This window comes from Pholcus phalangioides, unplaced genomic scaffold (genome assembly GCF_987345545.1).
Source record: "Pholcus phalangioides strain wild (caught in Gottingen) unplaced genomic scaffold, Ppha-v1.0 ptg000005l_1, whole genome shotgun sequence".
Classification (NCBI taxonomy): Eukaryota; Metazoa; Arthropoda; class Arachnida; order Araneae; family Pholcidae; genus Pholcus; species Pholcus phalangioides.
The window spans coordinates 8,304,314-8,330,222 of record NW_028301598.1 but is presented as its reverse complement, the minus strand read 5'-3'; the positions used below and the strand labels follow the sequence as shown (position 1 = coordinate 8,330,222).

General features: G+C 42.3%; 1 protein-coding gene and 40 non-coding genes across 41 annotated transcripts; all 41 read right to left on the bottom strand.

Moving 5' to 3' along the window:
* On the bottom strand, nucleotides 1-12,548 carry Reg-5 (Rhythmically expressed gene 5). Its single transcript, XM_089232273.1, has 5 exons — nucleotides 12,049-12,548; nucleotides 9,589-9,655; nucleotides 5,264-5,368; nucleotides 3,659-3,733; nucleotides 1-261 (listed from the first exon to the last, which is right to left on the bottom strand). The coding sequence occupies exons 1-5, from the start codon at nucleotides 12,154-12,156 to the stop codon at nucleotides 167-169; spliced, it is 450 nt and encodes a 149-aa protein (XP_089088399.1). The 5' UTR covers nucleotides 12,157-12,548; the 3' UTR covers nucleotides 1-166.
* A 6,056-nt stretch (nucleotides 12,549-18,604) lies between these two features.
* Nucleotides 18,605-18,676, bottom strand: TRNAP-AGG (transfer RNA proline (anticodon AGG)). The gene has a single exon. It is a non-coding gene; the product is annotated as a tRNA-Pro (tRNA).
* Nucleotides 18,677-18,775: 99 nt separating this feature from the next.
* On the bottom strand, nucleotides 18,776-18,847 carry TRNAP-AGG (transfer RNA proline (anticodon AGG)). Its single transcript has one exon. It is a non-coding gene; the product is annotated as a tRNA-Pro (tRNA).
* A 98-nt stretch (nucleotides 18,848-18,945) lies between these two features.
* On the bottom strand, nucleotides 18,946-19,017 carry TRNAP-AGG (transfer RNA proline (anticodon AGG)). Its single transcript has one exon. It is a non-coding gene; the product is annotated as a tRNA-Pro (tRNA).
* A 99-nt stretch (nucleotides 19,018-19,116) lies between these two features.
* On the bottom strand, nucleotides 19,117-19,188 carry TRNAP-UGG (transfer RNA proline (anticodon UGG)). Its single transcript has one exon. It is a non-coding gene; the product is annotated as a tRNA-Pro (tRNA).
* Nucleotides 19,189-19,286: 98 nt separating this feature from the next.
* Nucleotides 19,287-19,358, bottom strand: TRNAP-AGG (transfer RNA proline (anticodon AGG)). Its single transcript has one exon. It is a non-coding gene; the product is annotated as a tRNA-Pro (tRNA).
* A 99-nt stretch (nucleotides 19,359-19,457) lies between these two features.
* On the bottom strand, nucleotides 19,458-19,529 carry TRNAP-UGG (transfer RNA proline (anticodon UGG)). The gene has a single exon. It is a non-coding gene; the product is annotated as a tRNA-Pro (tRNA).
* Nucleotides 19,530-19,627: 98 nt separating this feature from the next.
* Nucleotides 19,628-19,699, bottom strand: TRNAP-AGG (transfer RNA proline (anticodon AGG)). Its single transcript has one exon. It is a non-coding gene; the product is annotated as a tRNA-Pro (tRNA).
* A 98-nt stretch (nucleotides 19,700-19,797) lies between these two features.
* TRNAP-UGG (transfer RNA proline (anticodon UGG)) lies at nucleotides 19,798-19,869 on the bottom strand. The gene has a single exon. It is a non-coding gene; the product is annotated as a tRNA-Pro (tRNA).
* Nucleotides 19,870-19,967: 98 nt separating this feature from the next.
* TRNAP-AGG (transfer RNA proline (anticodon AGG)) lies at nucleotides 19,968-20,039 on the bottom strand. Its single transcript has one exon. It is a non-coding gene; the product is annotated as a tRNA-Pro (tRNA).
* Nucleotides 20,040-20,138: 99 nt separating this feature from the next.
* On the bottom strand, nucleotides 20,139-20,210 carry TRNAP-UGG (transfer RNA proline (anticodon UGG)). The gene has a single exon. It is a non-coding gene; the product is annotated as a tRNA-Pro (tRNA).
* Nucleotides 20,211-20,308: 98 nt separating this feature from the next.
* TRNAP-UGG (transfer RNA proline (anticodon UGG)) lies at nucleotides 20,309-20,380 on the bottom strand. The gene has a single exon. It is a non-coding gene; the product is annotated as a tRNA-Pro (tRNA).
* Nucleotides 20,381-20,479: 99 nt separating this feature from the next.
* Nucleotides 20,480-20,551, bottom strand: TRNAP-UGG (transfer RNA proline (anticodon UGG)). The gene has a single exon. It is a non-coding gene; the product is annotated as a tRNA-Pro (tRNA).
* A 99-nt stretch (nucleotides 20,552-20,650) lies between these two features.
* On the bottom strand, nucleotides 20,651-20,722 carry TRNAP-UGG (transfer RNA proline (anticodon UGG)). The gene has a single exon. It is a non-coding gene; the product is annotated as a tRNA-Pro (tRNA).
* Nucleotides 20,723-20,821: 99 nt separating this feature from the next.
* Nucleotides 20,822-20,893, bottom strand: TRNAP-UGG (transfer RNA proline (anticodon UGG)). Its single transcript has one exon. It is a non-coding gene; the product is annotated as a tRNA-Pro (tRNA).
* Nucleotides 20,894-20,991: 98 nt separating this feature from the next.
* On the bottom strand, nucleotides 20,992-21,063 carry TRNAP-AGG (transfer RNA proline (anticodon AGG)). Its single transcript has one exon. It is a non-coding gene; the product is annotated as a tRNA-Pro (tRNA).
* Nucleotides 21,064-21,161: 98 nt separating this feature from the next.
* TRNAP-UGG (transfer RNA proline (anticodon UGG)) lies at nucleotides 21,162-21,233 on the bottom strand. The gene has a single exon. It is a non-coding gene; the product is annotated as a tRNA-Pro (tRNA).
* A 99-nt stretch (nucleotides 21,234-21,332) lies between these two features.
* TRNAP-UGG (transfer RNA proline (anticodon UGG)) lies at nucleotides 21,333-21,404 on the bottom strand. Its single transcript has one exon. It is a non-coding gene; the product is annotated as a tRNA-Pro (tRNA).
* A 99-nt stretch (nucleotides 21,405-21,503) lies between these two features.
* Nucleotides 21,504-21,575, bottom strand: TRNAP-UGG (transfer RNA proline (anticodon UGG)). The gene has a single exon. It is a non-coding gene; the product is annotated as a tRNA-Pro (tRNA).
* A 98-nt stretch (nucleotides 21,576-21,673) lies between these two features.
* On the bottom strand, nucleotides 21,674-21,745 carry TRNAP-AGG (transfer RNA proline (anticodon AGG)). Its single transcript has one exon. It is a non-coding gene; the product is annotated as a tRNA-Pro (tRNA).
* Nucleotides 21,746-21,843: 98 nt separating this feature from the next.
* Nucleotides 21,844-21,915, bottom strand: TRNAP-UGG (transfer RNA proline (anticodon UGG)). The gene has a single exon. It is a non-coding gene; the product is annotated as a tRNA-Pro (tRNA).
* Nucleotides 21,916-22,013: 98 nt separating this feature from the next.
* Nucleotides 22,014-22,085, bottom strand: TRNAP-AGG (transfer RNA proline (anticodon AGG)). Its single transcript has one exon. It is a non-coding gene; the product is annotated as a tRNA-Pro (tRNA).
* A 99-nt stretch (nucleotides 22,086-22,184) lies between these two features.
* On the bottom strand, nucleotides 22,185-22,256 carry TRNAP-UGG (transfer RNA proline (anticodon UGG)). The gene has a single exon. It is a non-coding gene; the product is annotated as a tRNA-Pro (tRNA).
* A 98-nt stretch (nucleotides 22,257-22,354) lies between these two features.
* On the bottom strand, nucleotides 22,355-22,426 carry TRNAP-UGG (transfer RNA proline (anticodon UGG)). Its single transcript has one exon. It is a non-coding gene; the product is annotated as a tRNA-Pro (tRNA).
* Nucleotides 22,427-22,525: 99 nt separating this feature from the next.
* TRNAP-UGG (transfer RNA proline (anticodon UGG)) lies at nucleotides 22,526-22,597 on the bottom strand. The gene has a single exon. It is a non-coding gene; the product is annotated as a tRNA-Pro (tRNA).
* Nucleotides 22,598-22,696: 99 nt separating this feature from the next.
* TRNAP-UGG (transfer RNA proline (anticodon UGG)) lies at nucleotides 22,697-22,768 on the bottom strand. The gene has a single exon. It is a non-coding gene; the product is annotated as a tRNA-Pro (tRNA).
* Nucleotides 22,769-22,867: 99 nt separating this feature from the next.
* TRNAP-UGG (transfer RNA proline (anticodon UGG)) lies at nucleotides 22,868-22,939 on the bottom strand. Its single transcript has one exon. It is a non-coding gene; the product is annotated as a tRNA-Pro (tRNA).
* A 99-nt stretch (nucleotides 22,940-23,038) lies between these two features.
* Nucleotides 23,039-23,110, bottom strand: TRNAP-UGG (transfer RNA proline (anticodon UGG)). The gene has a single exon. It is a non-coding gene; the product is annotated as a tRNA-Pro (tRNA).
* A 98-nt stretch (nucleotides 23,111-23,208) lies between these two features.
* Nucleotides 23,209-23,280, bottom strand: TRNAP-AGG (transfer RNA proline (anticodon AGG)). The gene has a single exon. It is a non-coding gene; the product is annotated as a tRNA-Pro (tRNA).
* A 98-nt stretch (nucleotides 23,281-23,378) lies between these two features.
* On the bottom strand, nucleotides 23,379-23,450 carry TRNAP-UGG (transfer RNA proline (anticodon UGG)). Its single transcript has one exon. It is a non-coding gene; the product is annotated as a tRNA-Pro (tRNA).
* A 98-nt stretch (nucleotides 23,451-23,548) lies between these two features.
* TRNAP-UGG (transfer RNA proline (anticodon UGG)) lies at nucleotides 23,549-23,620 on the bottom strand. The gene has a single exon. It is a non-coding gene; the product is annotated as a tRNA-Pro (tRNA).
* Nucleotides 23,621-23,718: 98 nt separating this feature from the next.
* On the bottom strand, nucleotides 23,719-23,790 carry TRNAP-UGG (transfer RNA proline (anticodon UGG)). The gene has a single exon. It is a non-coding gene; the product is annotated as a tRNA-Pro (tRNA).
* Nucleotides 23,791-23,889: 99 nt separating this feature from the next.
* Nucleotides 23,890-23,961, bottom strand: TRNAP-UGG (transfer RNA proline (anticodon UGG)). Its single transcript has one exon. It is a non-coding gene; the product is annotated as a tRNA-Pro (tRNA).
* Nucleotides 23,962-24,060: 99 nt separating this feature from the next.
* Nucleotides 24,061-24,132, bottom strand: TRNAP-UGG (transfer RNA proline (anticodon UGG)). Its single transcript has one exon. It is a non-coding gene; the product is annotated as a tRNA-Pro (tRNA).
* A 99-nt stretch (nucleotides 24,133-24,231) lies between these two features.
* Nucleotides 24,232-24,303, bottom strand: TRNAP-UGG (transfer RNA proline (anticodon UGG)). The gene has a single exon. It is a non-coding gene; the product is annotated as a tRNA-Pro (tRNA).
* A 99-nt stretch (nucleotides 24,304-24,402) lies between these two features.
* TRNAA-UGC (transfer RNA alanine (anticodon UGC)) lies at nucleotides 24,403-24,474 on the bottom strand. Its single transcript has one exon. It is a non-coding gene; the product is annotated as a tRNA-Ala (tRNA).
* A 612-nt stretch (nucleotides 24,475-25,086) lies between these two features.
* On the bottom strand, nucleotides 25,087-25,158 carry TRNAP-UGG (transfer RNA proline (anticodon UGG)). The gene has a single exon. It is a non-coding gene; the product is annotated as a tRNA-Pro (tRNA).
* Nucleotides 25,159-25,257: 99 nt separating this feature from the next.
* On the bottom strand, nucleotides 25,258-25,329 carry TRNAP-UGG (transfer RNA proline (anticodon UGG)). The gene has a single exon. It is a non-coding gene; the product is annotated as a tRNA-Pro (tRNA).
* A 99-nt stretch (nucleotides 25,330-25,428) lies between these two features.
* Nucleotides 25,429-25,500, bottom strand: TRNAP-UGG (transfer RNA proline (anticodon UGG)). Its single transcript has one exon. It is a non-coding gene; the product is annotated as a tRNA-Pro (tRNA).
* A 99-nt stretch (nucleotides 25,501-25,599) lies between these two features.
* On the bottom strand, nucleotides 25,600-25,671 carry TRNAP-UGG (transfer RNA proline (anticodon UGG)). Its single transcript has one exon. It is a non-coding gene; the product is annotated as a tRNA-Pro (tRNA).
* A 99-nt stretch (nucleotides 25,672-25,770) lies between these two features.
* On the bottom strand, nucleotides 25,771-25,842 carry TRNAP-AGG (transfer RNA proline (anticodon AGG)). The gene has a single exon. It is a non-coding gene; the product is annotated as a tRNA-Pro (tRNA).
* Nucleotides 25,843-25,909: the final 67 nt, after the last annotated feature.

Genomic DNA, 25,909 nt, shown 5'->3' with positions numbered 1-25,909 from the left:
TTGAACAAAAAAAATAGAACATTTATTAAATTATATATAAAAGGAATGAATTTTCTTGAAATGAAATCATAATTTAAGATGAGGTGATGAACATTTACAATCGCCATAAAAGTCTCTTTTTTTTTTTTCATTGTACAAAATTTGATACTATCAAATGAAAGACACATCAAAGCTTCCAAAAGTTCCTCCACAAGAATTTCGGTGGCGGGACCATAACTCTTGGCGCAAGTTGCTTCGTCGTTTGTATCGTTGACGGCAGACCTGCAACAGAAAAAAGAAAATTTTAAAGAAAATGTTATGATTCTGTGTAAGTATCCGTCTGTACTCGCATATAGGATGAAGTTTTCGTTTAATTTCACTACTTCAAAAACCTATGTCATCTTACATGCGCAAGCGAATATCTAAGCAAGAAATGTCTCTAAAAGACAAAGAAAAAAAATTCTGAAGTAATCTGAGAGAAATAACTGGAACTAATGATAATTTTGACTGATTGAAAATTCAATATTGATGAAAAAATTGATGTCAGAATCGGGGAGTAAAATTACTGAAAATTAATAACATAATCTAAAACTTACCCAGAATACATGAAAATTCAGAATTTATAAAAGACATAATTGCAGACTTGGTAATATTGGTAATACGTTTCAATACGTTTGACACCCCATTTGGTTTAGTGCCCTGGGCCAGACACAGGTATCTCAGCATCGAGTGCTCAAACACTCACAGTATTTTTTAACACCATTCTAAGCAACCCCCAGAATGTCCCCTATACAATAATACAAATGCCACAACAGACAAAATGTCCAACGAGGTGGCTAAGAAAAGACGCCCATAAAAAAAATATGGATGTCAAATACATATCTAAAATACATATATCAAAAATACAGCAACCCAACAGGAGCAATAAAAAAACCAATAATTATGATAAAATATGAATATACTCGGGGGGGGGGGGGGGGCTGTAGTTAGCCATTCCTGTGCAAGAGTTTGAATTCAGGCCCCTTCTGGCCTCCCCTTCCATGTGGGCCCTATGTAGGTACACCTGTTGTACCTGCCCAGTTATAGCCCTGAATATACTGCCCATAAAAATTATGGTGGTCACCAATAAGCATCTAAATGTGATTTATGAACCAAAATTCAATTTCACTTAATAAGGAAATAAATACTCATTAAAATTTTCAGGGGAATTTTTTAAATAAAAAGTTATTTCTTTATTTTTCATTGAAAATACACCCAAAATTACCTAAATACATCCCAAATATACCCATAATTTCTTTTACAAAATTACCCCTTAAAATTTTAGACAAGAGTGAAATTAATGTTCAAAATTATTTTTCCGTATAACACTGACCCCCCGACCTACGTCACCCTGAAAATCTTATTCTATTGTCCGTGAATAAACGAAATGAGGAGTGGAATCAATAAATCTAGTCTAACTCTATTTTGATCTCTAAAATCGCGAAGTCGTCCTATATACGAGTACATACGGTATATGTTTGAAATTACACATGGTTTCGTAACGTGTACGAACTAGGGTCTCGTGGACCCGCATTACAAAGTATTCAAAGACCTCCAGGGGTCTGCAGCCCACAGGGTGAAGAACATTGCTCTGAGGGAAGAGAATCTCGGTCTTTAATGGTGGAGCACTAGTGTGGACTGCAAGGGTTAACAAAAAGTAAGTTCAGATGAGGCAACAACACAGAGCCGGAGTTCACTTAATCAATAAAACACATTTGCAAGTGAGGGGAAAGTTTTGCTGCTGAGGCTGCAGACAAATCAAATCCATATTCAGTTTTGGCATCTTTTTAGGAGCACCATGAGGGAGATTTTGAGGTAAGGGAACTGTGTTTGCGACCATGTGAGATGCAACTCGCTCAGGAACCGAAACCAAACAACCATACAATAGGATGTGTCAAGTAGTATGCATTGCAGTTATTCATAGTCTCTGCAAAATTTGTAATGTTTTAAATAATCTAGATCAGAGGGGAGGGGGGGGGCTTTCAGACACATTGCATGTCAAATCAAAACTTCCCATGAAGCCTGCGGGCTACCATACCGAGTCATATTACGGTATTTGTAATTGTTAGATAGAATTCCTTCCCCGCCAAGATTCGTAGGGTCTTTTCAGAGGGGTTTTCAAGCATTTCCGTAAATTGTGTAATTATGAAGGCGCACATTTCCCTCGGAGATAATGAAATTAAGGTCCCCAGAGAGAAAGTGTTTGGGCCCTCCCCCACGTAATGCCAGCCCTGGAGGGTTTTTATAATTTCCCTGTTTTTGCACTTTAAATACACTACAGCGAATGATACCATGAATATGAAATGATTCCCATGAACAATCTTGTCGAGGACCTGCCAAATGAGATAGGTTAGTGGGTATGGTATTACCCAGCTGCAGCTCGTGGGGGCCATGGTCCCCAGATAATGCACAGATACTTAACCATACGTGCACCTCGCCCATATTCCTCTGTGTAACTTCTTAATTAAGCGTTAATGGTAGTGGAATGCATGTGCTTCATCCATTTATTGTTTTTTATTTAATCATGTCAATATTTTCCAGCTATATCCTAAAATTGTCGGCGGGCCACGCATTGAAGGACCCTGATCTGGATGTATTCTGGCATCATGTATCGCTCCATCTCAACCTTAGATAAATGGCAACCAATTTAAATCCTGCGTTATTTCCGAGACACCCTATGTATACATACAAGGTATCCTGTAAGTGCTAATGCAGCCTTTATCTCATCAACAATTCGTCGTAGAGGTATCGTTTCAATTTTAAAAACACTCAAAAGTCGTTCAAAAATTACCCTGTTCCAGTTGTGAGGGTGAAAATACAGTGTGTAACAAAATGAAAATCTAAATTTTTAAACGGTCCCCCCTACCTTCTAATTTCCAATTAGAAAAATTTTGCCCTGTATCTCCTGAGAGAAAACAAAAAAAATCCCAAGTTTTCAACTGCAGTATTCACTGAGATATTTGAATTCAAAAATGGGGGGAAAGTTAAGAAATAACAGCAAAAACTAACAGACATCGTCTCAGATTTTTGAATTCGACTATCGCAGCGAATATTGCACTCAGAAACTAGAATTTTTTTGTTGACCGCAGGAGAAACGAGGCAACAACCACTTAATTGGAAATTAGCACCGGATTACAAGGGGGGGGGGGCGTTATTAAAATTTAGATTTTTATTTTGTGTAACGCTGTATTTCCATTGCCAAAACTGGAACAGGGTCACTTTGGTATGCCTTTTGAGCGTTTTCTGAATTGAAATCATATCTCTACGACAAACGGTTGATGAGATAAAGGGCGCATTAGCACTTACGTGACACACTGTATAAATTAGATTAGTCGGCTAAGTCATTGACCCCCACCCAATGCCGTCTTAAGGCATGGGCCCACCCGGGCACGGCCCGGGGGCCTCAAGCGAAGAGGGGCCTCACAAAAATGAAATATGGTTGAAATTTTAGAAATTTGTTTGGTAGGGCCTCAGAAATATCAATTGGTCCGGGGGGGGGGGGTCCATGATACTCTTAAGACGGCCCTGCCCCCCCCCCCCCCCCCATGGGTGAAGCTCCCCTTCTCTATGCTGATGAAACAGTTAACGAAGGGAAACTTGACCAATTAAAAGTTTCTATTTGAAGAAGTTTGGCACTCACCAGTCATCTTTATCTCCTGCTCTCCATTCTTTTCGACGGGATATTTGTACTGAGACTTTGTTGCAGCCTGCCATACTGCGGGAAAGAGGAAACATAATTATACCAAATGTTACCATAATATAGACACATCACTACTATCACTGAACATATTGTGTCAGTTTTAATTGATATAACAAGCATCTCCGCTGCTCGTTTACTTGAATTAATTGGTATCTGTTGCCAAACATACAGCATTTCAAGCATCACGACAGGTCATGACAGAAGCTGTTGCATTATTGATGGTGTCGGTCATCACCCAAAGCCGCTTGCTATGCAGCTTTGGTCATCACCTTGCATTAAAACCCTTACAGATGCATTGACGAGACACCTCACCCGACTTGCCTTGCATTTCGGCAATGAGATATCTCGTCTTCTTAAAACCCCTATTTTGGACCCCCCCCCCCTTTTGACCCCTTATTTCGGAGATGCCGAGCCCAGATGCTCTGTGAAGCAAGTTCCCCCACTGTCAGATCACCAGCCAGTGGGCGGAGTCGGCTTTTGTTCAAAGTTTAATAACAGGAGAAAGAAAAAACTCTTGGCGCTGGAATATGCATTGTGTAGGAAGATTATGAACTGACACTACTCATGCGTGTGTAGTACCCATTGTAGTGGAGGTAGTTTGTTTAAACTTGGTATATAGCAGGTCTTGTATTTTACGAGACGAATAAATTTTTCCGTCATTGTCTCTTGAGAGAGGCGATCGCCCCCTTGGGTTCACGCAATGAGCCGAGGCAGACATCTTCAGTTGCGAACAGAGCCAAGACACATATTTTAGCTACGAATGGAGCCTAAGCGGTATCTCCAGCTACACATGAAGAGAAGGTGGACATCTTCAGCAGCGAATGGAGCAGACGCAGATATCTCTAGCTCCGAATGGAGCTGAGGCAGACACATTCAGCTTCGAATTGAGTGGAGGCTGAAATCATCTCCTGTGAATGAAGCCGAGGCAGACACCATCAGCTGCAATTATAGTGGGGGCAGTTGAATCGTATTTTCAGGGATAATTTTCCCCTCATTTTTTGGCTCTTGGGAGGGGCGATCGCCTCCCTCCGGATCCGCGCATGCTGGCTTGGGGGGGGGGGGTCATCGCCCCCCTCCCTGTATCAAAGGTCGTGGAGGCTAATATGTATATGTGTACTCCCAACTCAGAATTTGCATTACGATAATTACGACTGCAAATAAGAATATTCATATCACATATTTCTTATGTTTTTTTTTTAAATTCACTACAATTTGAAGTGGCGCTTCATTTCCCGCGATTGGCGACTTCTCTGTGATTTTATCACGAGTTGGCAATTTTGCTCACTTTTGATGTTGTTTTCGGCGATAATTATTAGCATTGTCCCATATTTTGAAGCCCACTTTCCCGTATTTTTCTCGAGCAAATATGGTCAGCCCAATTATACTTTTTAAAAGTGGATATGCGGTCGGTCTTCCGAATTAGGAAGAGTAACGAGTCATCGGGTTATTTTATTTATGCCAATTGTGCGTGAATTTTATTGGCCAGATTGCTCTCTGTGAAAAGACTTCTGTATGTATATTTTTTGTTGCGAAACAAACACTTACTAAGCTGCGAAGCATTCCTTTGGTCCGGATCTAGGAGATCTAGTGAGTGGTCGTCGTGGTTCAACAGGTTACCCGCTCCGTACAGCGTCATCACTTTCCGGCAATCTATCGTTAACGAGAAACAGAGAGAAAAAAAAACTTTCGTTATAATGAGATTTACATCTAATAATGAATGCGATTATAATATGCACTAGCAGTGTTACCTACGGCTTCGGTCGCGTGGATTTGGTAATCTGAAGATTACTGGGAGATGATTTCAACCATTTGAACCCCCCTGATGACACCCTTGGGGGGTTGAATTTCCAGAAATCCCGTCTTAATGAGTCTCTATATTATAAAATATAATACTTACTAAATTTCATATTTATAGCTTCCCTAGATTCGGTTCTTCCATGATTGGTCACTCTTTTGGTCACTTGCTCTCATTGGCTTACGTAAGGGGGAAGGGGGCCCGAGCCAAGATTGTAGTGTTATTTTGCAGGAAAAAACGTAACCCCCCCCCCCTTCAGAAGGAAAAAAAATCTGAACCCTCCCCATACTTGAGAAAATTCTGCGTACGCCTGTGCTTGCTCTCTTGAGTACTCTTTTGTTCACTCACATGTTTGCTCACTGTTTTGGTCACTCACGCTCGCAAACTCCCTAGGGCACTGTTTTGGCCAGTCACTGACACGGTCCCTTGCTCTCTAGATCATTCTTTCGGTCACTCGCATGCTGGCAAACTCTAGGGAATAAGTTGGTCAGTGACGAAACGAGTGACTTAAGAGAGTTTTCAAGCATGTGGGTGACCAAGAAACACCTATAGAAAGAACGCACAGATCAGTGAGCGGCCAAGAAATCGAATATAAACCTCAATACCACACCTGCTTATATCATTTCTTTGACGCAGAGCGGCCGGCGGGAGGACGGACCATGATCTCGTAATAAGGAGAAAGAGGAGGCCAAAAAATCGACTAAGAAAGTGTTTAAACATGCGATTGACCAAAAAAGAAAAACCTGCACGCAGGGGTTCTGAAACTGTGCGTCGCCAACTTTTGTCAGTGTCACCACTTCGCGGTGCCGTTGACAAAAGTTCTTCGAAACGATTCTTTGATACACTGCTCTGGGAAGTCGCGGATAAGCGTTGATTACGGGAAGGGACGCCGCGGGTGAGAAAAGTTTGAGAACCCCTGACCTAGAGAGTGTTTGAGCATGGGAGTGAACTAGAAAGCGAGGGATCAGGTTGGTGAACGGCCAAAAGAGACTTTCCAAGAAAATGTGCAAGCATGTGAATGGCCTAAAGAGTGACCTAGAGAGCGAAGGGCCATGCAGGCTAATGACCGAAAGACTGACTTGAAGAGTTAAAAACCAGGTCTATGAGTAACCAAAAAGTATGCACGCATGCGAGCGACCTAGATAGCAAAGGGCCAAGTCAGTGAGTGACCAAAAGAGGGGCTTAAAGGCAGAGGCATATTTACAGGGAGCGGTGGCTAAGTGGGCAAATTTGAAGAATGAGTGGGCCAAGAAAATCGGATTGGAATGAGAGAAAGAATGCAAAAATTGTGTAGCCCGCAGACGGCAAAACCATAAATTAGCCTCTGCCTGGACAGACTCATGGCTCCTCGCCACAAGGGTAGGGCCCGGGTCAATTGCCGTCCCTTTCTTTTTTGTTTTTTCATGCTATAAATTCACTATAGAAGGGGGGGGGCCGTGAAAAGTCTGAGTTGGGGGGGACTGGAACAGGATCTTGAATCCATGGACAGACCCCCCCCCAAACAAGTGGAACCATCAGCAACGAGCTCCAGCTATTTCTGTTACCATGTGCGTCAAGGTCGACTTCAAGGTAATAACCTGCTGCGTATCGAATCTTCCATCCCCAAGTTTCGTGGAAGACATTGGCGAATAATCGACTAAATTACATTATAACAATTGCCATCATCATAATAGCCAATTCTGTCTGTGTCGTCGATTATTATTTGTCTCATGAGACGTGTCTTCGGCCTCGGTACGGAGCGATACATCCCGTAAGTGCTACCGGTTCCACCGGTAATAATCGAAACTGTCCCTCGTAAGTAATTTACGTCGAAATGGCGACTTACAAGTGTTATGGATGCGATAATTATTGTGATTATAATTGTTATTTGCTTTTTTTTCTCTTCTCGGAAGAGAACCTGTTGATCCCACACGTGTTATTTTCTTTTGTGTTGACCCGTTTGTTGTTCGTTCTTGTCGTTTGATGTCGAGGTTAACGGCTGCTCCGACCAATGGCGATCAACCACCGGCGCCGCCAGGATACCTTTAAAAATACAGAAAGAAAGAAGCGCCTGCATGACGCCGTTTCCTGAAACGGCGTCCAAATATCCTTGACTTCTTTCTTTTGCTGTTTTAATGTAACATTAATACAAAATACGTACGTAGTGCTTCATTTTTGACCCCTTTTTTTTCTGTCGAACAGTTTCTCGAGTTCGCCGCCAGTTGGAAAGATTTGTAACATTGTTTAGCGATGATGATGATTTCTTGACCTTGTTATCGTCTTTGTTTCTGTGTTTTTGCTATTTTAACGCCTGACGAAGACGAGCACAAATTACGCAAGTATGCGGAAGAAGCATCTCTCTGTGGGCGTCCCTTTATGTGTTTTAGCCTCCCTTCCTCTCGGTGGGAGGCGGATGGGTTCAGCGAACCCCACAAGGACATACTATTCCTCCTCGAGTTCTTTATTTCTTCATTGTCTTAAGTGTTCACCTGAAGAAGAGCATCCAAAGGGTTTGGCCCGTATCCTGTCTATAATTGCAGTTACATCCATGAAGCATGCAAATACGTGTAGGGAGGCAATTCACACGCGTAGGAACACGTAGAGGCGTATTTACGGAGGGGGAGGGGGGTCAGCGGAATATAGCCCAATTCGAGAAATGAGTGATCAAGAAATTTAAACCAGAATGGAAGAATAGCGACAAAATCTGTTTTGCCAGTCCACCATAAACCCACCTCTGCCTAGAGAGGGATGGACTTGTCAGTTAGTGTCCAAATGAGTGAACTATAGAGTTTGCAAGCATGCGAGGAACATAAAGAGGTACTTAGAGATCAAGGGAGACGTCAGTGACAGCCAAAATGCCTTAGAGGGTAAGGGATCAGGTCGGTGAGTGACCGAAATATTAATCTAGAGAACAAGGATCACGTCAGTGAGCAACTGAAGGGATCTAGAGAACGAGAAAACAGGTCAGTGAGTGACCATGTGAAGGATTTAAAGAGCAAGAGGCCCGATTAATAAGCAACCAAAAGACTGATCTAGAGAGAAAGACACGTCAGTGAGCAATCAAAGTGACCTCGAAAGTGAGACTAAAGAGACTACAGAGTGCGTGAGCATGGGAGAGACTGAAAGAGTTACCTAAATATATATGGAGAGTGCGTTAGCATGAGTGTGACCAGAGAGAGAAGGTGAATGGCTAGGTCAGTGAGCGGCCTAAAGAGTGGTCTAGAGAGTAAGGGACCAGTTCAATGAGCATCGAAAAGAGTGATAAAGAAAGTATGCAAGCAAAACAGTGCTTTAAAGACAAGTGGGCCCTCGTCATGTCAGGGTAGTCTGTAGGCACCTAAGGTTGGAAGAAGCACGTCAATTACGGGAACAATATCGGAGATGGAATTCGTAGCATCCACGTCAATACCCTGTAGATATAAACTAGGCTTTCTTTTTTCAAGGTCATGTTCCCGACTGTGCTCCGAAATTTTAATAAGTTCGTGTTGATGAACGCGGGTTGTTAACCTCGTTGCGGTTAAGGATTGGGCATCGCCCTTGCAGCGATCAAAAGAGCAACCGACGGCACATTACCATACGGGCCTTACGCCGCAACAGGCGAAATACCCAAAGAGGTGGCTGAAAAAAAACGACCATATGAATGTCCGCGTGTAGGGACGGGCCTAAGTACAGTATTTTGCGACCCTCTGAAAGAGGGGTTTTCCTAATCCCCATTGGCATTAGCACCTGGTTCATGCCAGTTCTACACTGGCACCCGAGAATATAACTATCAATCTACTATTTCACGGAGATGAAAAAAAGCCATCCGACAATAAATTTGGACAATTGTGCCAAGAGAGAGATTAAAAAAAAACAAAAAAACAGATCTTAGTATGGTAAAATTGGGACATCTAGCAGATTTGAGCCAGATATTATCTATTCAACAAATTACGAAAAACCATATTTGTTCTGGAAATCACTTGGGACTAGCTAAAAAAAAAACCCCAAACCGGGACGTCTGGTCACCAGAAATCTTTCTGTATCTCTAAGTTAGCGCCAAGTTTCACGCGTTTGGGGTTATTAAAATAGCAACAAAAGCAGAGAAAAGTTGTCTCACCTGCCATGGGAGTAGTTTTGCAATACCTTCCGACCAGATGCACAAATACGTACAGTAACCTTCCCATCTGCAAAATTGAAAAATAAATAAATATATATATAAGCATATATATACACACACAAGACGACGATTCGGAACAAAGAACATATAAGGTCAAAGCAATGATGGAACCACGCTATTGCACGTGTTTTAATAAAGAAACAGTTGTATCCTGCGGTATATTGGTTAGTGCGCTTGCTTGGATTACAAGAAGTGCAATCCCGGCTGAGACAAAAATTTTGCTTCTCCAAGTGCATCCCAGAATGTCTTATGACCAGAATGCCTGTTTGTTGTAATGATGGAATGTTTCCAGTAATGGCTAATTTTACTAGTCAAAAGTCGGTGAAGCTTCTTTATCTGGGTTCTCTTTCCTTTGAAATTGGTTTGGACATGCATGCTTATATAAAACCAGAGTGCTTCATAAAAGACTAAAGACCGCCCCGATTACACAGATGTGATAGCAGTTGGCGATGTTCCCGGAATGACGAAACTCGGTTAATGAACCTCTCGTGCTTGACGCCTACTACTACTTAACCGAACATGCACCTCGTACACATTCCTCTACGGAATTTCTAACGAATCGGCATTGCGCATGTTCGTGTTCAGGCTGTCATCTGGCTTCCATTTTCCGAAGTAAATATAGAAATGCTTGAATTTTCATGTTTTGTAAGTATCGTATTGTAGGCCTGCCGGCTCTCTGCGGAGAGACTTTTTCAAATAGTAGACCGGCTCAAATTCGTGCCTCGAAGCTGGAAAGCGGCAGAAAACCAACTTCAGCCGACCACCACTGTGACGTCAACGAGGTTCGAACCTGGGTCTTCACGACGAGAGTCCAGCTTGATGCCAACTGATTAGCGAAACCTTTTGAGATCAAGACTGGTGAATTGAGATGATTTTGTATTCCGAGAATACTAGAGTCGTAACACCCAGCTCGTATACCCTGTATTTCAGTATTTGGAATAAGCGATCGATTTTCCATGGAGGATTCCAATTCTAGAAGTATACACACAGATACAAATGAGATTTGAGTAGAAACAAGTGAAGTCCCTCAAGGAAGTGTCTTTGGTCCTCCTACTGTTTTCGATTTTTATCGATAAATCCGATCACGGTATCGATGAGTGTTAGCAAATTCGCAGATGACGTGACGTGGAGCTAATGGGGTGAGTCGGGAACCCAGGCGGTAGGGAGATGCTCCAAGCGAACTTGAATATGATTGCAGGATAGGCCAATGAAAATGCAGCATGACCTTTAGTGTTGATAAGTGCATGGTCACTCATTTTGGTTCGAACAACCAACGTTTCTATTAAGAGTTGAATGGTGTCACTATCCCGGATGCAAATAGGGTCATCCTTTTGGGAATTGTCATTGGCGAGCGGCTCAGGTTTTCTGAACATTGTTCAGCGGTGGTTAAAAAAACGAATAAAATTCTCGGTCTCATTCTTAAAAAGTTCTCTTCGCGTTCTCCTGAAGTTATTCTTCCACTTTTACGGGGCTTAGTTCGTCGTGGATTGGAGTATGCTGTAAGGTTTTGGAGACCATACCTACGGAGGGACACAGACTTGGTCGAGGGGGGAATGCAGAGAAAAGCTACGCGTGCTCTTGATGGCACACGGGGATTGCGTTATGAAGAGACTTCATTTTTTTGAATATGTTTGCAATGGAAGAGCGCAAGTATCGAGATAATATGATTGAAGTGTTTAAAATTTTTGACGGGATTTACAGGATGGACCATGAGTTATTACACCTTCAATCAACTGCTTCGACGACAAGAGAACACTAGTATCGTTTGTGGTATAGCAGGGAGTTTTTCCTCTGATAGGGTTGTTAATAAATGGAATAGTTTACCTCCCCGGGTTGTAAACTGACACGTTTGAAAACAATTACAATAAACATATTGGATAAATCGAGAAGCTATCCATACTTAAATTAGATAAGACAGCAATAATTTTTTTAAGTGGGTTGTGAACCATATTTTATCACATTTATTATTTTTCGTGATAATTGCTCTTATTTTGGGGTTACTGTATTGCCGATAGATTTGATATCTACATGGGCATTTTTTTTTCAGCCACCATGTTGGCCGTTTTGCCTGTTGGGATTTTTGTATTTGTCTTTAACATTTTCTGAAAATTATATCCATGATGTATTTCTAACTGCAAAAGCTTTTCGCTATACATCAAATGAAACAGTTTGCTGTTGGATTGCGAATACACGTCTCATGACGCAAGTCGTGGTGTTAAGAGATGCATAATAACAGGTTAGTGTGTTTTATCGTGGAAAACATCCTATTTCGTCAGTTTTGTTATTGGAACGAAATGATTACCCAAGTCGAGAGAGATCTAAACTCATGTATTTCGAACGGCGTAATGGTGTCACGCGCAATATGTTGAGAATTAAACAAGCAAATTGTCAGTAACTTACCTTTTCTTCGTAGCTGAGCAGTTCCCATATCGGTATTGCACTGGATGTGACGTTTGTGGCAAGCAAACAGAGCACAAACGTACCGAGCAACCTCTTCGTGGGTAACATCTTTTTCTTTGATTACGACAAGAACAACAACAACAACGTTTAGAGAATTGTCGTCGAGAAAAGAATGGTTAAGAGTGTCTCGATGTCCTTAATTAATGAAGACACTTTTGGCGACTCGTTTATGACGAACCAACGAAGATAAAAAGATGACGAAATCAAACGAGTTTCTTTTCTTTTCGCGGTCAAAAGTAACGGAACAGCAGCTGAAACTACTAATAAGAAAGCAGAAGACAATAAAGCAGACGACACACGAGTAATATCTGAGGTCTCGGCCGTCTGCGATTCTGCCTTTATATGTATTCTCGGACGCGCCTTTTTTTCCCCCTTCAACAAACTAACTTTTTCTCTTAAAATGGTTTTGCTTCTTGTTCTTCGGGAAATCCGAAAACTGTGGAATGTGCATCTTCTTCGGCTCCTTTTGAAAGAAAAAAGAAGAGGAGAAGAAGAAAAAAGGGTCTTATAAGAATAATTCTGCAATTTCTTATTTCCCTCCTCCTTTCTTCCAAACTTACGTATCTTCCGGTTTTTTCCCCCCCCATACCCTCAAACCTGCATGGCGTAGTGGAAGGGAGACGTGGCCGACGACGTCACAAGTGACGTTTGGTGGGCAAGGTCAAGGTCACAAATACGATGGCGCCTGCAGATGATGATGGGGGAAGCCCACCACACTTCTCCTCTTTATTCGGAGGTTTGTGAGTGTGTGTGTGTGTGTTGTTTTGATTATACAGGTAAAGTGGATGATGGTCAGAGGGCACGACGCCGTGGACGGCGATGAACTATATTTTTGTCTGCGCCGCGTATTTTCCCAAGCGCATGAAGACAGTATGTATAACAGAGTCTTCTTTTGGCGCTTGTTTTTTTTTTTTTATTGACGTGGGTATTTCCCGAGCGAGGTGTGGAATGCACGTTGAGGATACTCATCCACGGTTGAGATAGAAAGGGTTAAACCCTCCCTGTGCGATTACAATTTGATAAATGGAAGATGGGTTCGTCCGTTGGGAGATGTGCATAAGATATTTGAGAAACGCCATTTACATTATTGGGTGCCGTTGAATATTTATTGCTGTTTTTAAAAGCAACCCCCCCCCCCCATTTAAAGAATGCAAAGGCACTTAATCAGAGGAAGGGCTGCCACACATCTCTAAATTTATTCAATATTGTTTAGCCAAAGCCTATACAAGAGAATGCGGTTGTGAAATTTGGCAGAGGTGACGGTGTATGTTACAAATAAAATCAGAAACTGCTGTACATTACAATCAATAATGTTTGATGGGAAGTCTGTTTTGTCCCAATCAGTTATTGTTCGAGGAAAGAAATTCAATTTTTGAAACAATGTGTAGATGCAAAAATGGGTTTAAATTTTTGAAAACGATTAATTTTAGTGGAAAAGCGTGAAGGTTGAGTTAGAATATGGGAGGTATCGATATGAAAAAGGCAGTTAAGCGAGAGATATGTCTGTGGGTGGAAAGCGACTGGGTATTGACTTGGCGATTAAGTTCAGCAGCGGAGGCGGAGAATGACCAGCAGTTTAAAATGAAGTGGTTTACGTTGAGTTTGTTTCTATGTAAATGTTTGTTAGTGTTTGTCATCCGCTATCTATTTGTCGAACTATGAATGAAGAATTAACGATGTAGGTCTGTTGCTCTCTGTCGCTTTGTATGTGGTATGCATGGTAGTAATTAGTAGCTTCTCTGCTAATGAGACATAGACACCCCCCCCCCCTCCATGAGCTTGCTGAATAACCGTTGTTAATTGACTTCAGCCAGACTGTAGACTGATTGTGCAGTATGTTCTGTTGTTCTCCCGAAAGGCTGGGATTCTGTGTTCCATAGTGCGTGCATTGAATCTAATTGTGTAGGGGTTCGTAGTATATCAAGTTTTCCATTTTGTCCAACTCTTGCAAGGAGTATTCATCGCCCCCCTCCTTCTGTATCTCCGCCAGTCTAAATCCGTTTATGAGACAATTATTCAATTACACTTAACTCATAGTTAGAAAATTGATAGCAGATGGCAGCACTGCACATAACAAGCATTACACAGAAACAAAACTTCACGTTAGGTTTACAACACGTACACGCATGTTCCAGAGGAATATGGACGAAGTGCATGTGGGGTTTAGTAGTAGTCTAAATCCGTTTGATAGGGTTGAGTCATGACAAGGGAATAAGTTCGAGCTGAAGTAAGTAAAAATTGAATTCTTGAAGCAAGATTGATAGATGTCAGCTCCATTTTGAGTCAAAATCACTTTCTTGGCAAAAGAAAATCTTTTCTTCGAAAGGCGTTAGACCAGTGGTTCTCAACCTTTGGAAGCCTTCGGCCGATCGATTTCATTTTTGTGAACGGGAGGCCCGACCATACACACGACTGATGGGGACTGAATAGGGAAAAATAAAACTGGAGTAAATTATTCGCGGCCCGACGGTTGAGAAACACTTTGCTAGGCGAAAGTACTCCAGCTCATGTGTTTCTCACTAGATAGAGTCTTAGATTATAGATTAGATGTCTCTAGTGGAGATATCCCTGAGAGAGAAAATGGCCGGAGCGGGTTCTGAAATGTAAGTGTGTGATGATGATGATCCCTCCTCAGAAGAGGGAAAGGAGAAAAAGGGAGGAAACGGGCCAATCACAGCAAATAGCGAAAATCAGCAGATCGAGGTGAAAACGAACAGGATTGTTCAAGTCGCGCACTGTTTTTGAGTGGCCTCTTTCTCTTCGTCTCGCTCCTCGAATATGTGCGGTCTAGAACGAACCAATACAATTGTTTTCGACTCTAGTCTCTATTATGCGTACCTTCTCTGTCTCCCGTACCTTGTGGTCACCTCACTATGTTTTTGACCTCACATGATACTACAATATCTGCCCTATTCAATGGTGCTATTCATTCAGAAGTTGATTAATCCATTGTTATATTATTTTTCTGTTTTGTGTCACGGTCTGCTCTTGGGATAATCGTAGGCAGTCCATTTGGGGGCCCACCGTCGCCGCAGTGGTGGTCGGCTGAAGTCGGTTTTCTGTGGTTCTCAACCTTGTAGGCCAACAGGCCTACAACGGTATAATTATTCATTCATTACACTCACTATGAGTTGAGAAAAAACTCATAGTTTAAAAAATTGATTGCAGATGGTAGCACTACACGTAACAAGCATTACACAGAAACAAACTTCACGCCAGGTTCACAACACATACACACATTCCAACATGTACCAATTCGTTAGAAGGTCTGCATAGGAATATGGACGAGGTGGCCGCTGTGGTGGTCGAGTGGTTATAGTGCCGGACTCGTGATGCGAGGATCCGGGTTCGAACCCCACAGTGGTGGTCGGCTGAAGTTGGTTTTCTGTGGTTCCCAACTTCAAGGCGCAAATGCGAGCCGATCTCCCCGTTAAAAAGTCTCGCCACAGAGAGCAACAGTCCTACAACGGTAAATCATTCAACCATAACACTTCACTCATAGTTTGTATAACTGGGGGCAGATGACAGCACTACACATAACAAGCATTACACAGAAACAAACTTTACGTCAGGTTGCACTACACGTACACGCACATTCCCCGCATGTACCGATTCGTTGGGGGGTTCAGCGGGGGGAGGTGCATGTGTGGTGTAGCAGTAGTAGGTAGGGGCTCGGGGGGGACCCATGATGTTCTTAAGTCAGCCACCTCGTTGGGCAATTTGCCTGTTGTGGCGTTGTATTTGTATTTGTATTTGTATTTGAGGTGCATGTCTGGTTTAGTAGTAGTAGTAATCCATTCGGGGGAATGGTGGTCACTTGGTAAAGTGCCAGGCTGCTGTGATTGTCCAGTTTAAAGGCCAGCAAGAAAAGTTATACGAAGGTTTTTTTAACAGCTGGCTGATGGGAAGATGAATTTAGGAAAGAGAGAAAATTCAACTGTTCTTGTGGGGAATCGAACCCACGTTCTCTCACTTGTCGAATGAGCGCACTAGACTACAAAGGCAACGATTCTCAATTTTAATATAAGGCCACAACAGGCAAAATGCCCAACGAGGCGGCTGAGGAAAAGATACCCATATCAAATATGGATGTCATATTTGTTATGGATATCACAGTAACTCAATTAAAAATGCGATTATAAACAATATATGCATGATAAAATATTATACAATGCCCATAAGGAATGCTCATGGTTGTCTTATTCTAAGTATGGATACCTCTCGATTTACCCCAACATGTTTATCGTATTTCTTTTTAAACGTGTCAATTGTGTTGCAATTTACTACCTCCGGGGGTAAGCTATTCCATTTATTAACAACCCTATTAGAGAAAAATTCCCTGCGACACCATAACCTTGCATTGTCCCTCACCAATCGATACTGGTGTCCCCTTGTAAAAGCAGTCGATTGGCGGTGTACTAAAAGTTCATGGTCCATCCTATCTATCCCGCCGAAAATTTTGAACAATTCGATCATGTCTCCCCGACACCTGCGTTCATCCAATGTAAACATATTCAAAAAATGAAGTCTCTCTTCATAACTCAAGCCCCGTGTGACAATAAGGACACGCGTAGCTCTTCTCTGCACCCCTTCAACCAAGTCTATGTCCCTCTGTAGGTATGGTCTCCAAAACCTTACAGCATGCTCCAGTCCAGGACGAACTAAGCCTCGGAAAAGCGGAAGAATGACTTTAGGAGAACGCGAAGAGACCTTTTTGAAAATGAGACCAAGCATTCTATTCGATTTTTTGACCACCGCTGAACAATGTTCAGAAAACCTAAGCCGCTCGTCAATGAGAATTCCCAAATCGGTGACCCTAGTTGCATCCGGGATAGTGACACCATTCAAGTCGTAAGAGAACCGTGGGTTGTTCGAACCAAAATGAGCGACCATGCTAAGCTATCAAAGCTAAACGTCATGCTCCATTCATTTGCCCATGCTGCAATCCTGTTCAGATTGGTCTGGAGCAACTCCCTATCGCTTTGATTCCCGATTTTACCCCCATTAGCTTCTCATCATTCTTTTAGCTTCACAACATTGTTTCTTTTTCATTTTTTCTTTTGTTATCATTTATGCCGACTGATATGTATCGGTTATTGTTTTGTGGGATTATACAAGCTTGCGTAGCCCCTAAATGTTTTGTGACTGTGTTTAGATTTTGGTGATTTCTGAAAAAGTTGCATGTTGTTGAAGTTAAAATTCGATAAGAGAAAATAACCAATGATTAATATCCTAAAAGCTCGTATTAAAGTATGTAACACAACAGTGTTGAGACACACACAGTTTCAAGGCATTTGAATGAGTGGTGTTCGAAAAAATGTTCCTTATCGAGCAAAACCTTCGTTTTGAGAAAAAAACATTTTAGTGAAAAACATTAGCATGTGCAATGCCTGACAGCAATTTATATTAAACTATTTTAAAAATACTTTTAGTACAACTAGAACAAAAACTTAAACACAGACGAAGAAAATTTGATAGTATTTAAAAATTCAAAAATTGGGAAATGCGTTTTTTTTTTGGAAAATTTGCGTGCACCAACCCTCTTCATTATTATCAGCAGTTTCAGTCAAAAAACTGACAAATCACTCATGTAGCATTTGATTATTTTTAGGTGAACGCAATTAATTCCGGTCTCAACCTAAACTGCTGGTTACAGCTTCACCTCCACGCATATAAGCCAGAAAAAACCATAACCAAAGTCTGTGAAGTAATAAATAATCAGATATTATACGTTCAATAAATTGAAACATCACCATAAAATTACGCAAGAATATGGGCGAGCGAAAGAGGAAGATTTTCTGACGACTATTTATTAGCTCATGCTTAATATTCGAGATCGTACCTCAAAATTACCGGGCAACACCCTTGCAATGGGGAACCACCATTTGAGATGACGCTTCATCAGTTCTAAGTTATTTTAAGAAGAGTACGACATGATGATGTCATCCAAAGGGCCTTCATTCACCAGCAACTCCCTCGCCGAACGTGTCCTCCCACCAGTTTCGTTTTCAATTCTAGAACAAACTTAACTTGCGACAATTACTAGAGTTGTTCGTGACGAACAAAAGGTTTCGAACGAAGAGAAGTTCGTCACTTTGCGAATCAGGTCTAATTGTGACAAATGCAGCCAATCAAGGTGTCCTTCAAACAGAAAAACAGCAAGAAATGAGATCTAAGATAAAACTCATTTTCAACGAAGAATTTACTGCAAACCATCGATGAAATCCATGTTGAATTGACTCAAAGTCATCATTAACGAAAAACGAAAACGTTCCATTCATATAGTACACTCGACAATAAAAAAACATTATTTATAACACTGACAACGCTCGACCAGGATTGGAACCCGACACCTCTCGCACCCAAAGCGAGAATCAGACACCTAGACCACCGAGCCACGTTGAAGCGATAAGAAATATTTATTACCGAAAAATCAAAAAGTTACTTATTCCATAAGAATCAACAATGACAAATAAATATTTTCGCGACTTTGTCTGGGCTCGACCGGGATTTGAACCCAGGACCTCTCGCACCCTAAGCGAGAATCATACCCCTAGACCACCGAGCCACGTTGAAGCGCCAAGAAATATTTATTACCGAAAAATCAAAAAGTTACTTATTCCATAAGAATCAACAATGACAAATAAATATTTTCGCGACTTTGTCTGGGCTCGACCGGGATTTGAACCCAGGACCTCTCGCACCCTAAGCGAGAATCATACCCCTAGACCACCGAGCCACGTTGAAGCGCCAAGAAATATTTATTACCGAAAATGAAAAAGTTACTTATTCCATAAGAATCAACAATTGCAAATAAATATTTTCGCGACTTCGTCTGGGCTCGACCGGGATTTGAACCCGGGACCTCTCGCACCCTAAGCGAGAATCATACCCCTAGACCACCGAGCCACGTTGAAGCGCCAAGAAATATTTATTACCGAAAAATCAAAAAGTTACTTATTCCATAAGAATCAACAATTGCAAATAAATATTTTCGCGACTTCGTCTGGGCTCGACCGGGATTTGAACCCGGGACCTCTCGCACCCAAAGCGAGGATCATACCCCTAGACCACCGAGCCACGTTGAACCGCCAAGAAATATTTATTACCGAAAATGAAAAAGTTACTTATTCCATAAGAATCAACAATTGCAAATAAATATTTTCGCGACTTCGTCTGGGCTCGACCGGGATTTGAACCCGGGACCTCTCGCACCCTAAGCGAGAATCATACCCCTAGACCACCGAGCCACGTTGAAGCGCCAAGAAATATTTATTACCGAAAAATCAAAAAGTTACTTATTCCATAAGAATCAACAATTGCAAATAAATATTTTCGCGACTTCGTCTGGGCTCGACCGGGATTTGAACCCGGGACCTCTCGCACCCAAAGCGAGAATCATACCCCTAGACCACCGAGCCACGTTGAACCGCCAAGAAATATTTATTACCGAAAATGAAAAAGTTACTTATTCCATAAGAATCAACAATTGCAAATAAATATTTTCGCGACTTCGTCTGGGCTCGACCGGGATTTGAACCCGGGACCTCTCGCACCCTAAGCGAGAATCATACCCCTAGACCACCGAGCCACGTTGAAGCGCAAAGAAATATTTATTACCGAAAATGAAAAAGTTACTTATTCCATAAGAATCAACAATTGCAAATAAATATTTTCGCGACTTCGTCTGGGCTCGACCGGGATTTGAACCCGGGACCTCTCGCACCCAAAGCGAGAATCATACCCCTAGACCACCGAGCCACGTTGAACCGCCAAGAAATATTTATTACCGAAAATGAAAAAGTTACTTATTCCATAAGAATCAACAATTGCAAATAAATATTTTCGCGACTTCGTCTGGGCTCGACCGGGATTTGAACCCGGGACCTCTCGCACCCTAAGCGAGAATCATACCCCTAGACCACCGAGCCACGTTGAAGCGCCAAGAAATATTTATTACCGAAAAATCAAAAAGTTACTTATTCCATAAGAATCAACAATTGCAAATAAATATTTTCGCGACTTCGTCTGGGCTCGACCGGGATTTGAACCCGGGACCTCTCGCACCCAAAGCGAGGATCATACCCCTAGACCACCGAGCCACGTTGAACCGCCAAGAAATATTTATTACCGAAAATGAAAAAGTTACTTATTCCATAAGAATCAACAATTGCAAATAAATATTTTCGCGACTTCGTCTGGGCTCGACCGGGATTTGAACCCGGGACCTCTCGCACCCAAAGCGAGAATCATACACCTAGACCACCGAGCCACGTTGAAACACCAAGAAATATTTATTACCGAAAAATGAAAAAGTTACTTATTCCATAAGAATCAACAATTGCAAATAAATATTTTCGCGACTTCGTCTGGGCTCGACCGGGATTTGAACCCGGGACCTCTCGCACCCAAAGCGAGAATCATACCCCTAGACCACCGAGCCACGTTGAAACGCCAAGAAATATTTATTACCGAAAAATGAAAAAGTTACTTATTCCATAAGAATCAACAATTGCAAATAAATATTTTCGCGACTTCGTCTGGGCTCGACCGGGATTTGAATCCGGGACCTCTCGCACCCAAAGCGAGAATCATACCCCTAGACCACCGAGCCACGTTGAACCGCCAAGAAATATTTATTACCGAAAAATCAAAAAGTTACTTATTCCATAAGAATCAACAATTGCAAATAAATATTTTCGCGACTTCGTCTGGGCTCGACCGGGATTTGAACCCGGGACCTCTCGCACCCAAAGCGAGAATCATACCCCTAGACCACCGAGCCACGTTGAACCGCCAAGAAATATTTATTACCGAAAATGAAAAAGTTACTTATTCCATAAGAATCAACAATTGCAAATAAATATTTTCGCGACTTCGTCTGGGCTCGACCGGGATTTGAACCCGGGACCTCTCGCACCCTAAGCGAGAATCATACCCCTAGACCACCGAGCCACGTTGAAGCGCAAAGAAATATTTATTACCGAAAATGAAAAAGTTACTTATTCCATAAGAATCAACAATTGCAAATAAATATTTTCGCGACTTCGTCTGGGCTCGACCGGGATTTGAATCCGGGACCTCTCGCACCCAAAGCGAGAATCATACCCCTAGACCACCGAGCCACGTTGAACCGCCAAGAAATATTTATTACCGAAAAATCAAAAAGTTACTTATTCCATAAGAATCAACAATTGCAAATAAATATTTTCGCGACTTCGTCTGGGCTCGACCGGGATTTGAACCCGGGACCTCTCGCACCCAAAGCGAGAATCATACCCCTAGACCACCGAGCCACGTTGAAGCGCCAAGAAATATTTATTACCGAAAAATCAAAAAGTTACTTATTCCATAAGAATCAACAATTGCAAATAAATATTTTCGCGACTTCGTCTGGGCTCGACCGGGATTTGAACCCGGGACCTCTCGCACCCAAAGCGAGAATCATACCCCTAGACCACCGAGCCACGTTGAACCGCCAAGAAATATTTATTACCGAAAATGAAAAAGTTACTTATTCCATAAGAATCAACAATTGCAAATAAATATTTTCGCGACTTCGTCTGGGCTCGACCGGGATTTGAACCCGGGACCTCTCGCACCCTAAGCGAGAATCATACCCCTAGACCACCGAGCCACGTTGAAGCGCAAAGAAATATTTATTACCGAAAATGAAAAAGTTACTTATTCCATAAGAATCAACAATTGCAAATAAATATTTTCGCGACTTCGTCTGGGCTCGACCGGGATTTGAACCCGGGACCTCTCGCACCCAAAGCGAGAATCATACCCCTAGACCACCGAGCCACGTTGAACCGCCAAGAAATATTTATTACCGAAAATGAAAAAGTTACTTATTCCATAAGAATCAACAATTGCAAATAAATATTTTCGCGACTTCGTCTGGGCTCGACCGGGATTTGAACCCGGGACCTCTCGCACCCTAAGCGAGAATCATACCCCTAGACCACCGAGCCACGTTGAAGCGCCAAGAAATATTTATTACCGAAAAATCAAAAAGTTACTTATTCCATAAGAATCAACAATTGCAAATAAATATTTTCGCGACTTCGTCTGGGCTCGACCGGGATTTGAACCCGGGACCTCTCGCACCCAAAGCGAGGATCATACCCCTAGACCACCGAGCCACGTTGAACCGCCAAGAAATATTTATTACCGAAAATGAAAAAGTTACTTATTCCATAAGAATCAACAATTGCAAATAAATATTTTCGCGACTTCGTTTGGGCTCGACCGGTATTTGAACCCGGGACCTCTCGCACCCAAAGCGAGAATCATACCCCTAGACCACCGAGCCACGTTGAAGCACCAAGAAATATTTATTACCGAAAAATGAAAAAGTTACTTATTCCATAAGAATCAACAATTGCAAATAAATATTTTCGCGACTTCGTCTGGGCTCGACCGGGATTTGAACCCGGGACCTCTCGCACCCAAAGCGAGAATCATACCCCTAGACCACCGAGCCACGTTGAAACGCCAAGAAATATTTATTACCGAAAAATCAAAAAGTTACTTATTCCATAAGAATCAACAATTGCAAATAAATATTTTCGCGACTTCGTCTGGGCTCGACCGGGATTTGAATCCGGGACCTCTCGCACCCAAAGCGAGAATCATACCCCTAGACCACCGAGCCACGTTGAAACGCCAAGAAATATTTATTACCGAAAAATGAAAAAGTTACTTATTCCATAAGAATCAACAATTGCAAATAAATATTTTCGCGACTTCGTCTGGGCTCGACCGGGATTTGAACCCGGGACCTCTCGCACCCAAAGCGAGAATCATACCCCTAGACCACCGAGCCACGTTGAAACGCCAAGAAATATTTATTACCGAAAAATCAAAAAGTTACTTATTCCATAAGAATCAACAATTGCAAATAAATATTTTCGCGACTTCGTCTGGGCTCGACCGGGATTTGAACCCGGGACCTCTCGCACCCAAAGCGAGAATCATACCCCTAGACCACCGAGCCACGTTGAACCGCCAAGAAATATTTATTACCGAAAATGAAAAAGTTACTTATTCCATAAGAATCAACAATTGCAAATAAATATTTTCGCGACTTCGTCTGGGCTCGACCGGGATTTGAACCCGGGACCTCTCGCACCCTAAGCGAGAATCATACCCCTAGACCACCGAGCCACGTTGAAGCGCAAAGAAATATTTATTACCGAAAATGAAAAAGTTACTTATTCCATAAGAATCAACAATTGCAAATAAATATTTTCGCGACTTCGTCTGGGCTCGACCGGGATTTGAACCCGGGACCTCTCGCACCCAAAGCGAGAATCATACCCCTAGACCACCGAGCCACGTTGAAGCGCAAAGAAATATTTATTACCGAAAATGAAAAAGTTACTTATTCCATAAGAATCAACAATTGCAAATAAATATTTTCGCGACTTCGTCTGGGCTCGACCGGGATTTGAACCCGGGACCTCTCGCACCCAAAGCGAGGATCATACCCCTAGACCACCGAGCCACGTTGAACCGCCAAGAAATATTTATTACCGAAAATGAAAAAGTTACTTATTCCATAAGAATCAACAATTGCAAATAAATATTTTCGCGACTTCGTCTGGGCTCGACCGGGATTTGAACCCGGGACCTCTCGCACCCAAAGCGAGAATCATACCCCTAGACCACCGAGCCACGTTGAAGCACCAAGAAATATTTATTACCGAAAAATGAAAAAGTTACTTATTCCATAAGAATCAACAATTGCAAATAAATATTTTCGCGACTTCGTCTGGGCTCGACCGGGATTTGAACCCGGGACCTCTCGCACCCAAAGCGAGAATCATACCCCTAGACCACCGAGCCACGTTGAAACGCCAAGAAATATTTATTACCGAAAAATCAAAAAGTTACTTATTCCATAAGAATCAACAATTGCAAATAAATATTTTCGCGACTTCGTCTGGGCTCGACCGGGATTTGAATCCGGGACCTCTCGCACCCAAAGCGAGAATCATACCCCTAGACCACCGAGCCACGTTGAACCGCCAAGAAATATTTATTACCGAAAAATCAAAAAGTTACTTATTCCATAAGAATCAACAATTGCAAATAAATATTTTCGCGACTTCGTCTGGGCTCGACCGGGATTTGAACCCGGGACCTCTCGCACCCAAAGCGAGAATCATACCCCTAGACCACCGAGCCACGTTGAAGCGCCAAGAAATATTTATTACCGAAAAATCAAAAAGTTACTTATTCCATAAGAATCAACAATGACAAATAAACATTTTCGCGACTTCGTCTGGGCTCGACCGGGATTTGAACCCGGGACCTCTCGCACGCAAAGCGAGAATCATACCCCTAGACCACCGAGCCACGTTGAAGCGCAAAGAAATATTTATTACCGAAAATGAAAAAGTTACTTATTCCATAAGAATCAACAATTGCAAATAAATATCTTCGCGACTTCGTCTGGGCTCGACCGGGATTTGAACACGGGACCTCTCGCACCCAAAGCGAGAATCAAACCCCTAGACCACCGAGCCACGTTGAAGCGCCAAGAAATATTTATTACCGAAAAATCAAAAAGTTACTTATTCCATAAGAATCAACAATGACAAATAAACATTTTCGCGACTTCGTCTGGGCTCGACCGGGTCTTCAACCCGGGACCTCTCGCACCCAAAGCGAGAATCATACCCCTAGACCACCGAGACACGTAGAAGACCCAACAATAATTTAATACCGAAAAATGAAAATGTTACTTTATTCCATTAGAATCAACAATGACAAGAAAGTATTTATGCGATCACGTCAGGGCTCTACCGGGATTAGAACCCAGGACCTCTCGCACCCTAAGCGAGAATCATACCCCTAGACCACCGAGCCACGTTGAAGCGTCAAGAATTATTTATTACCGAAAAATGAAAAAGTTACTTATTCCATAAGAATCAACAATGACAAATAAATATTTTCGCGACTTCGTCTGGGCTCGACCGGGATTTGAACCCGGGACCTCTCGCACCCAAAGCGAGAATCATACAACTAGACCACCGAGCCACGTTGAACCGCCAAGAAATATTTATTACCGAAAAATCAAAAAGTTACTTATTCCATAAGAATCAACAATGACAAATAAACATTTTCGCGACTTCGTCTGGGCTCGACCGGGATTTGAACCCGGGACCTCTCGCACCCAAAGCGAGAATCATACAACTAGACCACCGAGCCACGTTGAACCGCCAAGAAATATTTATTACCGAAAAATCAAAAAGTTACTTATTCCAAAAGAATCAACAATGACAAATAAATATTTTCGCGACTTCGTCTGGGCTCGACCGGGATTTGAACCCGGGACCTCTCGCACCCAAAGCGAGAATCATACCCCTAGACCACCGAGCCACGTTGAACCGCCAAGAAATATTTATTACCGAAAAATCAAAAAGTTACTTATTCCATAAGAAACAACAATGACAAATAAACATTTTCGCGACTTCGTCTGGGCTCGACCGGGATTTGAACCCGGGACCTCTCGCACCCAAAGCGAGAATCATACAACTAGACCACCGAGCCACGTTGAACCGCCAAGAAATATTTATTACCGAAAAATCAAAAAGTTACTTATTCCAAAAGAATCAACAATGACAAATAAATATTTTCGCGACTTCGTCTGGGCTCGACCGGGATTTGAACCCGGGACCTCTCGCACCCTAAGCGAGAATCATACCCCTAGACCACCGAGCCACGTTGAAGCGCAAAGAAATATTTATTACCGAAAATGAAAAAGTTACTTATTCCATAAGAATCAACA

What these genes read in the sequence shown, in the direction of transcription:
- Reg-5 (XM_089232273.1), bottom strand. Translation starts at nt 12,156, where the DNA reads ATGTTACCCACGAAGAGGTTGCTCGGTACGTTTGTGCTCTGTTTGCTT. An exon ending in AAGGAATGCTTCGCAGCTTA is followed by an intron (nt 3,734 to 5,263) that starts GTAAGTGTTTGT and finishes TCTTTCCCGCAG; the next exon opens with TATGGCAGGCTGCAACAAAG. An exon ending in GCAGGAGATAAAGATGACTG is followed by an intron (nt 262 to 3,658) that starts GTGAGTGCCAAA and finishes TTTCTGTTGCAG; the next exon opens with GTCTGCCGTCAACGATACAA.